Source organism: Vicugna pacos, chromosome 11 (genome assembly GCF_048564905.1).
Source record: "Vicugna pacos chromosome 11, VicPac4, whole genome shotgun sequence".
Classification (NCBI taxonomy): Eukaryota; Metazoa; Chordata; class Mammalia; order Artiodactyla; family Camelidae; genus Vicugna; species Vicugna pacos.
The window spans coordinates 41,569,948-41,583,719 of NC_132997.1; the positions used below are offsets into that span (position 1 = coordinate 41,569,948).

Below are 13,772 nucleotides of genomic sequence, written 5' to 3' on the forward strand. Positions count from 1 at the left end.
GTGCGCAGCTGCTGGGCTCGCTGGGCTGGCAGGACAGAGCAGTCAGGGACAGGCCCCTGCCCGGGCTATGGAGGAGCCAGGGGCCATGAGGGTGGCAGTGGGCATGCTCTGGCTCCTGGCCCTCGGAGGGCTCCCCCCAGCCCGGGGCGCCTGCCCCTCTCAGTGCAGCTGCAGCCTCCACGTCCTGGGCGATGGCAGCAAAGCCAGGTATGGCACCAGGTGTGTGGGGTGGGTAGCCCAGTTGGGCTGGAAGGGGTTGGATGCAGGACCTTCAGATGGTGGCCAGATAAGACCTCCATCTCTCTGGACCTCAAGGCCCAAGGATCTTAGGGGGCTGGTCTGAGATGCATTTTCCTCCAGTCAGCAGGCCGTGGCTCTGTAGGGGTACCAGGTATCTATATACATGGGGTGGGGTTGGGCATGGATGTCCCAGCTCCAGGAAATCCTTCTGAGCCTGCCTCCAGGATGCTGTGAGAGGTACTCTCCTTAAGGGCACAGAAAGTCTCCCCTTTACTTCTTTCTTTTCCTCTCCTTCCTTCCTGCCCCCGCCCTCCACCATTCTCTATCTCCCGAGCCCCTTCTTTCCCAGGCCTCTTCCATCCTCTTGCCTCACCTCCCGGGGGTACCCAACCACATCCCAGGTATTTCTTACCACCCTGCCCGTGATGGGAGCACCTGCCTCCTCATGATCTTCCCACTTCGGGTTTCCTCTGGCCCTACCCCCAGGAGCCTCAGCCTCGACCCCTTTCTATGGGTTCTCAGAAAGGCCAGGAGTGCCCATTCCATCGCAAACAAGTGATCCTCCATCTTCATCCTCTTCTTTGCTTCCCCATCCCCCCTTCTCAGCCCTGAGAGCAGTTTCATCCTCTCCTCCTCCCCTTCCTGGGACGTCCCCCAGATATACATAATATACTCAAGGATATACAGCCAGCAAGCAAAGAGCCCAGAGGTGAATCCGGCTGTGGGACTGCAAAGTCCTGGCTTCTGAACGCCTTGATCATTTATTTCATGGTCCCTCAGAATCAGAAGAGGCTTGAGGCTTCCTGTGTGTTTTCTGATGCCCTTGCTATGTTGTTGTTTTTTTTTTTAAAGAAAAGCCGAAGCGGTTACAAAGACAGGTATAATTTAACAAAAGATCGCTTTTACCACATAGATGCAATGCGACAATGCACAAGATGGTCAAATGCACAAGGATTTATGAATACTACTCATTATTAGTGCCCTGGAGGTGGTGCGGGCTGTGATGGGACATAGCAGTTCAAGTTTGTGGTCCGTCAGGCCAGTGACGGGAAACCAAGTGGCCCCCCGGGGACCCCTGGGAAACGCTGTGAAAGCAGGAAATCCCCAAAGAGAAAACAGGAGGCTGCTTGTTCCCAGCCCCTCTCCAGGGATCGCCACAGCCTGGGTTTGGTGTCCTGTTTTCCCGTGCAAACTCCTGAAAAGGAGGTCAGGGAAGGGGGAATCTGCGACCGGACAGGACCTTTGCTCAAATACCCCCATTTCTGTGCCCAGGACAGTGGTGTGCAACGACCCTGACATGACCCTGCCTCCCGCGTCTGTCCCTCCGGACACCTCCAGACTGCGCCTGGAGCGGACGGCCATTCGCAGGGTGCCCGGGGATGCCTTCAAGCCGCTGGGCCGCCTGGAGCAGCTGTGGCTGCCCTACAACGCCCTCAGCGAGCTCAGCGCCCTGATGCTGAGGGGCCTCCGCCGCCTGCGCGAGCTGCGCATGCCCGGGAACCGCCTGGTCGCCTTCCCCTGGGCGGCGCTCAGGGACGCCCCCCAGCTGCGGCTGCTGGACCTGCAGGCCAACTGCCTGTCGGCTGTGCCGCCGGAGGCCGCGCGCTTCCTGGGGAACCTCACCTTCCTCGACCTCTCCAGCAACCAGCTGCTGAGGCTCCCGCAGGAGCTGCTCGCCACCTGGGCTCGCCTGCAGGCCGGACCCTTCCTTCCCGGCCACCACGCCAGGCTGGTCCTAGGTAAGAGATGGCATCCTTCACTTGGAACCGCCTTGGTGAGCCTTGGGGCCTTAGGCAAGTTTACTAAGTCTCTCTGAGGATTGATTCTTTACTTGGAAAATAGAAATCACACCTGCCTTCTGGGTGTGAGTGAAGACTGAGTGAGAGGCACAGACTGGTAGGCTTAAGAGCTCAAGTTCCCAGCCAGACTGTTGCAGTTCAAATCCCAGCTCTGCCTCTTCCTAGCTGTGTGTCCCAGGACAAATTACATAGCTTCTCTGTGCTTGGTTCTTTTCTACAAAAAAGACGATGGTAAATAAATCTAGCTCAAAGGGTTGGAGTTGTGGGTAAGAAGACAGAGCTTAGCACACAGTAGGTACACATGGCAGACACCTGTTGTGCCACCCAGATCCCCATCCAGGTTGGCCTGGCTGCCCAGTTTCTGGGGGCGATGTTGGCAGCAGCCTGCAGCTGTCAGCCCTGTCAGGTACAGCCTCAGATGCGAGCAGCCTCATTCAAGGCTGCACACCCTGTCTGGGCACAGTCTCCACCAAGCCCTGTCAGACAGGATTCTGAAGGTCCAGCCACTTGGGGCAGTTCTGATGGGCTGTTTCAGCTCCAGAGGGGTTCACCAGGCCTGCATCACAGCTCCATGTCTCCCTGCATGATAATCTTCATCTCAGAGCCTGCTTCAGGGAACCCAGCTTTCAGCAACCTTCAGATCACGTGAATCCCACTCCCCTCTAAGTCTCCTCTTAGCACCAGGTACACGTCCATGGAAGGAAGGTTATCCCTGCTCTTTGCTAATTGGTCAGTCCCTCCTGGCCATCTGAATTAATGTGGCACTGAACTCCTTCTCACCCCCTCGGAGAACTTGACCCTCACCACATCCCAGGGGTAGATGGTACAAGTACAGTGTCCTTTGTAACACAGATGAACAAGCACAACCTGGGGGTTAGTAAGTAGTGGGTCTGAGCCTAAGGCTCATGTCCTACAGGCTGGTTCTCTGTCCCCAGTCCCATGAGGGGATGGAAACCATGGTGGGGTCCTGGTGGAGGGTGGGGGTGAATGCACAGTGTCAGAAAAGAGGCTTCCTGGCAGATGTCCTTGGAGAATGCCGTGGCTCATGTGGGGTCCGTCAGGAGACCAAATGGCCCCCCCGGGACCCCTTGGAGTGTGCACATTAGACGTTTTAATATTAATCATAGTCTTTAAAGGGGCTGGGCCAGTTCTCACCCCCGCACCAGTGGTGTGTGCAACCACCCATGCATGTGTTCACTCTGGAGCACTCTTAGAGTGGTTTGGGAAAAACTCCTGTCCTGAGGCCCAGGAGAGTCTCTTAAGGAGGGAATATTTAGAAGCCTAACTTCTTGGGAGCGGGTCAGGGGACAGCAAGCCCCATTCCAGCTCCATCCACCCTACAGACATTCTCATCTGATGAAGGGCATTAAATAGAGCAGTACTTATATGGAAAAAATGGTTACTTATTTGAAAATCAAATTTATATATTCCAATAACCACGTCAGGCAACCCAGGCGAAGGATGTTGACTTAGTGTTACAAATAAGGAAAATAAGGTACACGCGATCTTCCAGTTCACGCAGCCAGGAGATGGCCCCCTGAGACTCAGTTTCCCAAAGTGGAGTTGAATGGGTTATACCAAATGACCCTTTTTTCTTTGATTCATCCCTGTTCCTAACAACCCAACAGCTTCCCAGGGGAGCCAAATCTCTTTTTCCACCCAAGGTACCTGCTTGTCCCTGAGGGTGACAGGTGGGGGCATAGGCTCATTCTGGAAAAGTAATTTTAATTTTAATTACACAACTCATACATGAATATAGGTAAACATTTAAAATATTGCAGAGAAGGCTAAAGACCTGTTTATGCCGTCTTCCGTATCCAATTCCTTCTCCCCCTCCTAAAAGGTAGTCACTTCTATGTTTATTTGCAATACATTTATGTACATGTGCATATACATACTTGCACATAGACATTTTAGCCGCGTGTTTTACATAAAATGTCATCAGATTGTATATAATAACCAACACTAACTTTTCCACCCAGCAGTACGTCTTGAAGATCTCTGTAAGTTACTACATATGGATCAACTTCATTTTTTAAAACTATGGCATGATATTGCATCATAAGTTATACTACAGTTTATTTAGCCACTCCCCCTTTTATGGACCTTTAGATTGTTTCCATTATCTTGTTAACACCTGTGAAGCCACAGGGAACATTCTTGATGATGCGTCTCGGTGCACACAGACACATGTTTCTCTAGGATAGGAACTGAGAACTGTTAGGTCTTGGAGTGTGCACATTAGACATTTTAATATTAATCATAGTCTTTAAAGGGGCTGAGCCAGTTCTCACCCCGCCACCAGTGGTGTGTGCAGCCACCCATGCATGTGTTCACTCTGCAAGCTTATTTGAGTGCCAGCCAAAGTGTGGGCTCAATTCTAGGTGCTGCGGATACGCAGTGAACAAGATGGGTGAAAGTCTCTTCTCTCGTGAAGCTAACAATTAAAGTAGTCGGAACGTTTAACTTTGGCCAATCTGACTGGTAACAGTTTCACCGTCCTTTAATTGGGCCATTTGCATTAATTCTTTGGGGACTCTGTTGTAACGGGTAAAAGCCAGGTAGCTCACCACCAGAGCTGGGCAGTGATGACTCTTGGGGTGCAGATGTATCACTAAATGCATCTAACCAGTCACACAGGGTAGCAGCCACCGGGATGGGGTAGGGAGCAGGGGTGGAAGAGGAACTGGCACCTTCCCAGCTAGTGCTCGAAAGGCCCCGAGAGTCACAAATATACAAGCAGATCTGAATCCACCTCCCCTTGACATTTCCCCTTCCAAATACATCAAATACATGTATGTAACATAATATATGCTACTGATTAGACACTATCAAAGTTAATAACCATCTGTGGGGGATAGAAAGGACTTCACATTACATGCACTCATTTTGTATGTTAGAAATGCAAACGTGAAAAGGAATTGTGTCTTAGAATTGAGGACACTCGATACCTCTGTTGAAGGTTCACCGACACGGTCGGTGCAGTGACCTGCTTTCAGCTCCGCAAAGATGCTCAAGTTTAAAGTAAAGAGGGCTGGAATATAACATTGGATTTGATTTCCTGGCCTCCTCACTCCTGTCCTTTTGAGCCTGTGTCCAAGGGACCATGGCTCCGAACAGCCACCCTCTTTGCTGGGGTGATGCTGAAAGTGCCACTTAACGCCGGGAAGACAGGGGTCAAGGGTCAGGGCTCATGGAGCACTTGTAGGAATGGATTTGGGCATACTGCACTTATTGCAGAAATACCCACTGCCTGGCCGGGAGTCTGAAAGGCTCAGCCCGAGCGTGTCAGCAGTGGTTGTCAATTTTGTCAGCAGGCTGTATGGCTCACCCAGTGCTTAATGTGATGTACCGTTATTTATGCTTATGCCACCCTGAAAGGGAAGTAATGCTGTCACGAAGAACTGGGCTTCTGGTCGCACAGCTAGTGAGGCAAGGAGCTGGGTCTGGCGGCCAGTTCTGCTGACTCTGAGCTCTGGGTGTGCCCTGTGCTCCCTGAGCAGGGAGGGGAGCCGGGCCTGGGGTTCTGACTGTCTAGGGCTCACTTCTCACCTCCCCTCTCACCCCTGCAGGGCTGCAGGACAACCCCTGGGTGTGTGACTGCCGACTCTATGACCTGGTCCATTTCCTGGAGGGCTGGGCCCCGAACCTGGCCTTCATAGAGGCCAGACTGAGGTGTGCCAGTCCGCGCAGCCTGGCCGGAGTGGCCTTCAGCCAGCTGGAACTGAGGAAGTGCCAGAGTCCGGAGCTCCGTCCGGGGGCGGCCAGCATCAGGTCCCCTTTGGGCAGCGCCGTATTGCTACGTTGTGGGGCCACCGGCGTCCCTGGGCCCGAGATGAGCTGGAGCAGGGCCAACGGGCACCCACTCAACGGTACAGGTGTGTGAGCTACAGGGATTGCTGTGCTGAGATCCCGGACTGGGGCAGAGCACTCAGCATCCCAAATGGGGCGGGTGGTATCAGCTTTGCCAGGGAGAGGGAGTTAGGCTGAGCAAGGCTCTTTACTCTCATCCTGTCTGAGTGGACTTGGCCCGTCTCTGCCCAGAGGCAGGGTGTGGGGACAGTGGCTTCAGGTGACAGTGGCTCTCAACCCTACATACTCCGCCAGCCACTCTATCAGAGACTCGGGCCCACCCCGAGGGGAACAAAACATGGGCTTTCTGGTAGAAGATACTCTCTTAGTATATTTAACATTTACAGTTAAGTTTCCAAGCTGCAAATATGAAAAGCCAGTATCACAGGAGTAGTTAGTGGCCTGAGTTAACGTCTGTTGAGCTCTTCATGTCTTAAATGTATTGTGTGCATAATGTCATTGAACTTGAAAGAACAACCTGACCATCCTCCTTATTTTGTGTGTAACTAAACTGAGGCTCCGAGAGGCTGTGTGCTTGGTCGACATCGCACAGCTCATACAAGGAGGAGTTGGGAGTCATCCAATCTGGCGACTTCCCGGTCAGTGCCCTTTCTGCTGTGTAGACAGATAGTTCATCCCTGGCACTGGGTAGCGGGCTTTGCAGGAGTCATGGGCCCCCCTACATGAAGGAAGAGGGTGGAGGGGGAATAATTTCTTGGCACCTGACCAGGAAACCTCCCGCCCCTCCCAGCTTTCTTCTGTGTCTCCCTCAATTAGGTTGGCAAGTGTTGCTCTAGGACTGTGGGCTTGAAATCAATGTACAAACAAAATTGTGTGAGGAGCTCCAGAGGGCTGAAGATGCTGTGATTGAAGTGGCAGTGGGTCTGGGCAGGGGTGAGCAGGGCACTTCCAGCTGGGCCTCTGCCTCAGGTTCACCCAGCCCACCCTACCCCCAGAGCACCAGCCGGCTGCCCCTGAGGGGTCAGCCCTGCAGAACTCTGGGGCCCTGAAAGGCACATCTGGGACATCTCAGATTTAGGATGCGATCATTCTTAGACTCTGCCTCAGACTGGGTGGCCCCAAGTTTGAGCCCAGGTGATCTCCATCCCCTTGGCTAATCTCAGAAAAGTTCAATGACACACAGCCTTTTCTCAGGATAATAGGGTCTTTGGCAGAATGTGCACAGTCCTGGGGTTGTGAACTTGACCCTGGGAGGAAACTGGGGGCAAGTGGGCCTGTTCATTCTCCCACACTTGCCTCTTTCCCCACAGTGCACCAAGAAGTCTCCGGTGACGGCACGAGCTGGACTCTGCTGGGCCTGCCCGCCGTGTCCCACCTCGACTCTGGAGACTACATCTGCCAGGCCAAGAACTTCCTGGGAGCCTCTGAGACTCTCATCTCCCTGGTCGTCACTGAGCCCCAGACGTCCACGGAACACAGCGGGAGCCCAGGGGCACTCTGGGCAAGGACAGGTGGAGGGGCAGAAGCTGCCGCCTACAATAAGATGGTGGCCAGGCACATCCCCCACATCCCCGAGCCTGCTGCCCCGGCCACTGGGCCCCCTGTGCCCAACATGAAGGAGCAACGGACCCTCCAGCACTTCCAGATGGGGGCCCCAGGAGAGCACTTGGATGTGCAGGCAGGACCCCAGGAGGCCCAGAGGGTGAGCGCTCTCAAGGTGGTGGGAGACACTTACCAGAGCGTGACCTTGGTGTGGAAGGCCCCCCAGGCTGGGAACACAACTGCCTTCAGTGTCCTGTACGCGGTCTTCGGGCAGCGCGACATGCGGCGGGTGGCCGTGCAGCCTGGGAAGACCAGCGTCACCCTCCGCGGGCTGGTACCCAAGCTCAAGTACGTGGCGTGCGTCTGCGTGCGGGGCCTGGCGCCCCGGAAGGAGCAGTGCGTCATCTTCTCCACCGACGAGGTGGCGGACGCCGAGGGCACCCAGCGGCTCATCAACGTGGTGGTGATCAGCGTGGCCGCCGTCATCGCCCTGCCCCTCACGCTGCTCGTCTGCTGCGGCGCGCTCCGGAGGCGCTGGCGCAAGTGCCGCACCGGGGGCGCCGCCGAGGCCGCAGGTGCCTACGTCACCCTGGAGAGGCTGGGCCACAGCGAGGACGGCTCGGAGGAGCTGTCCCAGCAGAGCCTCAGCGAGGCCGACAGGCTCCTCTCCGCCCGTTCCAGCCTGGACTCTCAGGCTCTGGGGACCAGGGCGGGCCGACGGATCAACGAGTACTTCTGCTGAGGGCCGTGTTCCCGCCGCGCACAGAGATGCCTACACACCTGCTCCCGATCGCTCTCCCTCTTCTTCCACAGTCTCGCACCTGAGTCCATGCTCACCTGCTCTTACCCACTTGGGTACCTGCTTACTGATACATTTACACCAACAACAGCAGCTAACACTTATATAAGCACTTACTATGTGCCAGGAAGTGTTCTAAGTGCTTTAAATACATCAGCTCATTTAATTCTTATGACAACCCTTTGCAGCAGGCACCACTGTTCTCCCCATTTACCTGGAGAAGAAACAGGGAGAGTGAGTAACTTGCCTGCATCAGTCAGTTTTGCTGCATAACAAATAAAGCTAAAGTTGCAGGAGTATACAGCAACAAGCACTTATTTTCACAAAACCCCCAGGTCAGTGGGTTAACTGGCATGGCTCTCTACCATATGTCCTATTTGAGGCCCAAGATGGAGAGTCAGTGGCTACCTAGGGCAGGCTTCTTTTGTGGATTTGTCAGGTGATATCAGAGAAATGAGCAAAAACATTTCTCTTAACTTCTTAACACTGCCATTTCTGCCCATATTCTACCTGCCAAAGCAAGTCTCATGGCCAAAACTAAACTTTAATAGGGCAAGAAAAGACTGTTCTCCCATGTAGGTGAAGGTGGAGCGGGACATATCCTGCTGAGCTGTGATCTAATCTACATTGCCCACAAGTACATTGCTAGTGGCAGCTCTAAAATTTGGACCACACTTGGTTCCAGGATGAATAGTCCTTACCGTTTCCCTATACTGCATCTTGATTACATTTATCCTGACTCTTGGGCACTCACACACAATCTATGCATTTGCCACAATTGTATAGTCACATACATACACACAGAGAGACCCACATCATGCCCTCACTGTGTACACTCACGGATTCTAACTTTTTTTCTCTGAGTGCCATTATGCCTAGAGATAATCATCTGATTTTCAGTAAATTCTAGAGGTTTGGATGATGCCCGAGAGACTACTGCTCATTTACTCCCAGAGCATCAGGCTGGAGGGATCTGAGAGACCCTCTGTGGTGGGTGGCACTGTACACACAATGCTGTCATGTCTGGCACACGGCTCACCTCTGTCCCCATGGAGCAGCCTTTGTGACTCTAACGGAAACTCACCTAGGTTTCTGAGGGTGTCTCAGAGGCTTCTGGATCACTCAGTAAACCACTTCAAAGGAGGATTCCTGTTCAGTTTGCTTAAAGCTGGGAAACATCTGAGATGTTGTCTCTGTTGCACAGGAGAAGGTGAGCGTTCCCAGCAGAATGGCGGATGCTCTCTCTTGTCTGTAAGACTGAGCCCTAATGAAGGGAATATCCAGGGTGTTTGGTGCCAAGGGCAACAACTGAGGCTATTTGGGGATGGAAAGTGATGGCAAGGAATCTTTTTTTTTGCTGGTATCACCTAAGAGACTCCACATTGTCTTGAATATTTGCTAAATGTAAAAGCTAGTGTGATGCAGTGATTTCTAAAGTTACTGTACTTCCCTCTCACATTTACAAAAGACCTTGCAACAGATGACCTTACAACGTATTTTCTTGTTTGCTCTCATTTGATCTTCACAATATTCTGTTATGGAGGCTAGGCTAACTTGATTTTACAGACAAGAAAATCGAAGCCCAAAGAGCTGAATAATTTGTACATTTTCTTGGAGGATTTTCTTGGAGGATTCATGTCTTTGGTAATGTTCTGGCCAGGATGAGGGTCTTTATTCAGTGTTGATCTTTGCAGTGAGACCCACACAGGTTTACTATGGAAATGGATTTTTTTTTTTTGAGCTGCTGTAACCTGAAATCAGAACCATGAGAGCACCAGTGCACATGAACATGGGATTTCTATACATGGAGACTTCCTGACCATCACCTGGAGGGTACACCTGTCTATAACTTGGGGGCCATTGCTGCTGGTAAGAGAAATTATTTGGTTGGGAGATGACAAAGCCATGGTCTACTTCATATGTCAGCAAACTTTTTTCTGTAAAGAAAGCCAGATAAGACAGATAGGAGATATTTTAGGCTCTGTTGCTACTACTCAACTCCTCTGATACAGTGTGAAAGCAGTCAGAGACAGTATGTAAGTTAATGGGCGTGGATGTGTTCCAATAAAATGTTATTTACAAAACAGGTGACAGGTTGGATTTGGCTCCCAGGCTGTAGTTTTCCAACCCTTGATCTAGATTTGTAAAGGCACTTCTGCTTTGTCTTGTGAGACTCAAGACTCAACTCTGATTGATTGATATGAGATTGGCGGGCACTCCCCAAATCAGAACAAACAAAAGTACAGTGGATGAAAGCAGCCATCTGTTGAAATGATAAACGATGTTTTCTTGAAATGATTGGCTGAGCCAATCAAGATTGAATAATTATTGGCCCAACTAACATGCATTCAGTTTTACTGAACCTTGTTTAAAGAATAATCAGAAACTTGAAAGCAAGAATGTGTTAGTATTTTTCTAGTAGTGTGTGTGTGTGTGTGTGTATGAGTGTGTGTGTGTGAAAGAGAGAGAGACAGACAGATAGAGACAGAAAAAGAGAGAGAAGTTTCAGCTTTCCAATGATTCATGAAGACCTACCTTGGTGGTATGGATGCAATGGCTCCCAAGACGGTCAGCCTCCAAATACCCATCTGTCAGCCTTTCTTTGTGTGTTCTGTCTTCCCTTGTTTGCTCTTGTAGAGAAGAGTTATCCTGGATTGTGCTCATGAACATTCAGATCACTGGAAAAACTGTGTTCATGAACATTCAAATCACTGGAAAAATTCACACTGTAAAAAATAAAGTGATATCTGGTTTGTAAGAAATAAAATGATATCTGGTCTTTTGGTATATGAGTCTAGTTAGTATGAGTCAGTCCCTGAAAACCTAAAGTCTTCTTAGGGTTCTGGGAGAAGAATTTCTAGTTTCCCAAATGCTGAAGACCAGCCTGCACTATGGTGATCCCACAGCACGCAGTCCTTGGAAGCCTTGTTTGGAGGTTGGTTGGAATCATAACATCTCCATCGTGTCTTTTTTTTTACTACAACATAGTTATTATATTCCTCCTGACTTAGGTGGAGGGTATGCCTGATGTCACTTAATGTAGACATGCAACCTTGCAGGGTACCAAAAGGCAAATGACAGAAATTTTATCCTGGAAAGTAGTTGTGGGTGTTAAAACCAGGCTATTAATCAAGGGACTCAGTGAGCAGTGCATTTAGAGGACTAAAGCTGGAAATTTTTGTTTTAACCATCACATAATCCAGGAGATACAAAAATCAACTTACAAGCACTTGAGCATATTTCATTTGATTGCAGGGGTGTTGCAGTCAGGATAGGTTAGGCTTATGCTGTGCTAACAATTCCCAGATTTCAGTCGCTTAACATAGAAATATTTATTCCTGCTGTCACAGAGTCTACTTGAGTGCGTGGGAAATGTGGATGGAAGGAAGGCTCTGCTCTCTTACTTGCTCAGGGGTCCAGGCTGGTGAAGGCTCCACTGCCTGGAATGTCAACAATTCTTGCAACAAGGGAAAAGAAGACCTGGAGAATCACACAGAGGCTTTAAAAACATTATTTCCTCCCAGTATTTCATTAGCCTGAATTTTGGTCACGTAGCCCACTAGTCTTCTGTGTGTTTATTACAGGCTTGCCACAGAGCATGGGGAGCCAAGAGGACCATCTCAGATGTGGTTGGCAGCAGGTGGAGGAGTGAAGGAAGAGCCCCATCTTGAGAAGGAAGAAGGACAGCATGTCTGCTTCCTGATGGGTGGCCTAGTTCTCTGAGCTATCCCAGAGTTCCGATGATATTGGGGTGACATTTTCCAATTGAATAGATAGGAAATCTAAGACAAGCTAGGGAGCTTCCACCCAGAAGCCATTTTTTAATCTAATTATTTTACAAACACAGAGTTAACTCCTCTCCCGTGACTTTGTCTCTACTAATAACTCTAAGAGCCAAGTTTTGTGGGGTTTTTTTGGTAGGGGGAGGTAATTAGGTTTATTTATTATTTTTAGAGGAGATACTGGGGGTTGGACCCAGGACCTCACACATGCTAAGTGTGTGCTCAACCACTTGAGCTATACCTCCCCCTTCTAAGAGCCAAGTTTCCAAAATCATCCCACCAGAAGGGAGATGGGGGTGCAGTATTCTCAGATGCCTTCCTTTTGTTGTTAAATCTCTTGAGTTTGGGGTCACCACTTAAGCACTAGTTATTTAAGGTAAACGACATGACCCAAGCTTTTAATCGTCCTAGTCTCCTGTTTTAACTGACAACACGGCTACTCCTTATGCCCAAATGCCAAACAAGGAAACCAGAGGATGAGGGAGTGGGGAGAGGAGAGGGAGCAGTGAGGAAGTGACCTGGTGACTCCAGAGATGATGTGCCAGTAGGTGTTCTTTTCAAGCTTCTAGAAAAACCACTGGATGGATGGGTTGAGCTGGATTCAATTGAGAAGGTTAGATGGGATAACAGAGAAGAAATTGTGGGGGATGAAGGGCTCTTCAGGCTTTTATATTTTGAGATGAGAAAAGAATTCACTAGATGTTTGTGACACCCATGGATTGAATCACAGTTTCTCACAAAGCAAGCCTGACAAAATCTTGGCCAACCTGATATTGGACTCTGGAGTGAGAATCAGAGTTGTCCCTCATCAGGCAAAACTGGCTAGGCCCTTGTGCCCTCACCATCCGCATTCTCTGTACAGGGCTGCCTTGGGGAGGGCATGACCTCGTGCAAGCACTCCTTAGAGCTGAGCATCGACTCATTTCTCAAAGGGCATCCAAGGCAGCATATCTCCATGTCTGCCACAGCTTTCTATCTATAGCACTCACCGTGTTTTGGTTTTTACCTGGAAAGGAACTCCAGAGTTCTAGCCAGATCGTAGAGTTCGACTGTCTGGGAACTCCAGCAAATACATCTGACTTGGATGGAAGGCTTGGTGTATAATCAGCTTAGCTCCTGACCCATTTCCTGCCTCACTGGTTAGCTACTAAGCGGATTTTCTTCCCTGAGGCCTTTTATAGGGTATAATGTGTATCATGAATCATAGGGGAATCCATGGAATTTCAACAGGCATCAGAAAATACCCTGAGGGGAGTGTGTAGCTCAGTGGTAGAGTGTGTGCTTAGTTAGCATGTGTGAGGTCCTGGGTTCAACCTCCAGTACCTCTATTAAAAATAAACAAACAGATAAACATAACTACCTCCATATCCAAAAAAAAAAAAAGTACCCCAAGTAATGGAAAGTAGACCTTGTTACACTTTAAGAGTCTGTTGGTGTGGGAGGTATATTAAACTTTTCTGGGCACCCACTGTATGTTACATACTTAATTTTGTACAATCTTAATATATCCCAGAAGCACTGTAAAGTAGTTACTAATTTCCTTATTTTGCACAAGAGAATCTGACTTTCCAAAGATCTCAGGGCTAGAAAACATAAGCCAGAGAGAAGACCCCACGGGACAGGATCTATAACAGTCTTGCCCATCATGGCCATTCTTGCATCTAGAAAGGATGTGGCTTAGAGCAGACGACCAATATATATTTGTTGAATGAATGAAGGGTGGCCAAGCAAGTATCCAAAAATCACATATTATCTCACTTTAAAATGTAGGCCTTTCATTTTTAACATGTGAAATAC

At 49.9% G+C, this 13,772-nt stretch overlaps 1 protein-coding gene across 1 annotated transcript; it reads left to right on the forward strand.

The window, feature by feature from the left end:
• Positions 1-8,136, forward strand: LRIT1 (leucine rich repeat, Ig-like and transmembrane domains 1). Its single transcript, XM_006213096.4, has 4 exons — positions 1-207; positions 1,513-1,979; positions 5,612-5,917; positions 7,163-8,136. The coding sequence occupies exons 1-4, from the start codon at positions 68-70 to the stop codon at positions 8,134-8,136; spliced, it is 1,887 nt and encodes a 628-aa protein (XP_006213158.1). The 5' UTR covers positions 1-67.
• The last annotated feature ends 5,636 nt before the right edge of the window (positions 8,137-13,772 follow it).

Coding starts and splice junctions, on each gene's coding strand:
- LRIT1 (XM_006213096.4), top strand. CDS start 68: ATGGAGGAGCCAGGGGCCATGAGGGTGGCAGTGGGCATGCTCTGGCTC. Junction 208..1,512: donor GGCGATGGCAGCAAAGCCAG/GTATGGCACCAG, acceptor TTCTGTGCCCAG/GACAGTGGTGTGCAACGACC. Junction 1,980..5,611: donor CCACGCCAGGCTGGTCCTAG/GTAAGAGATGGC, acceptor TCACCCCTGCAG/GGCTGCAGGACAACCCCTGG.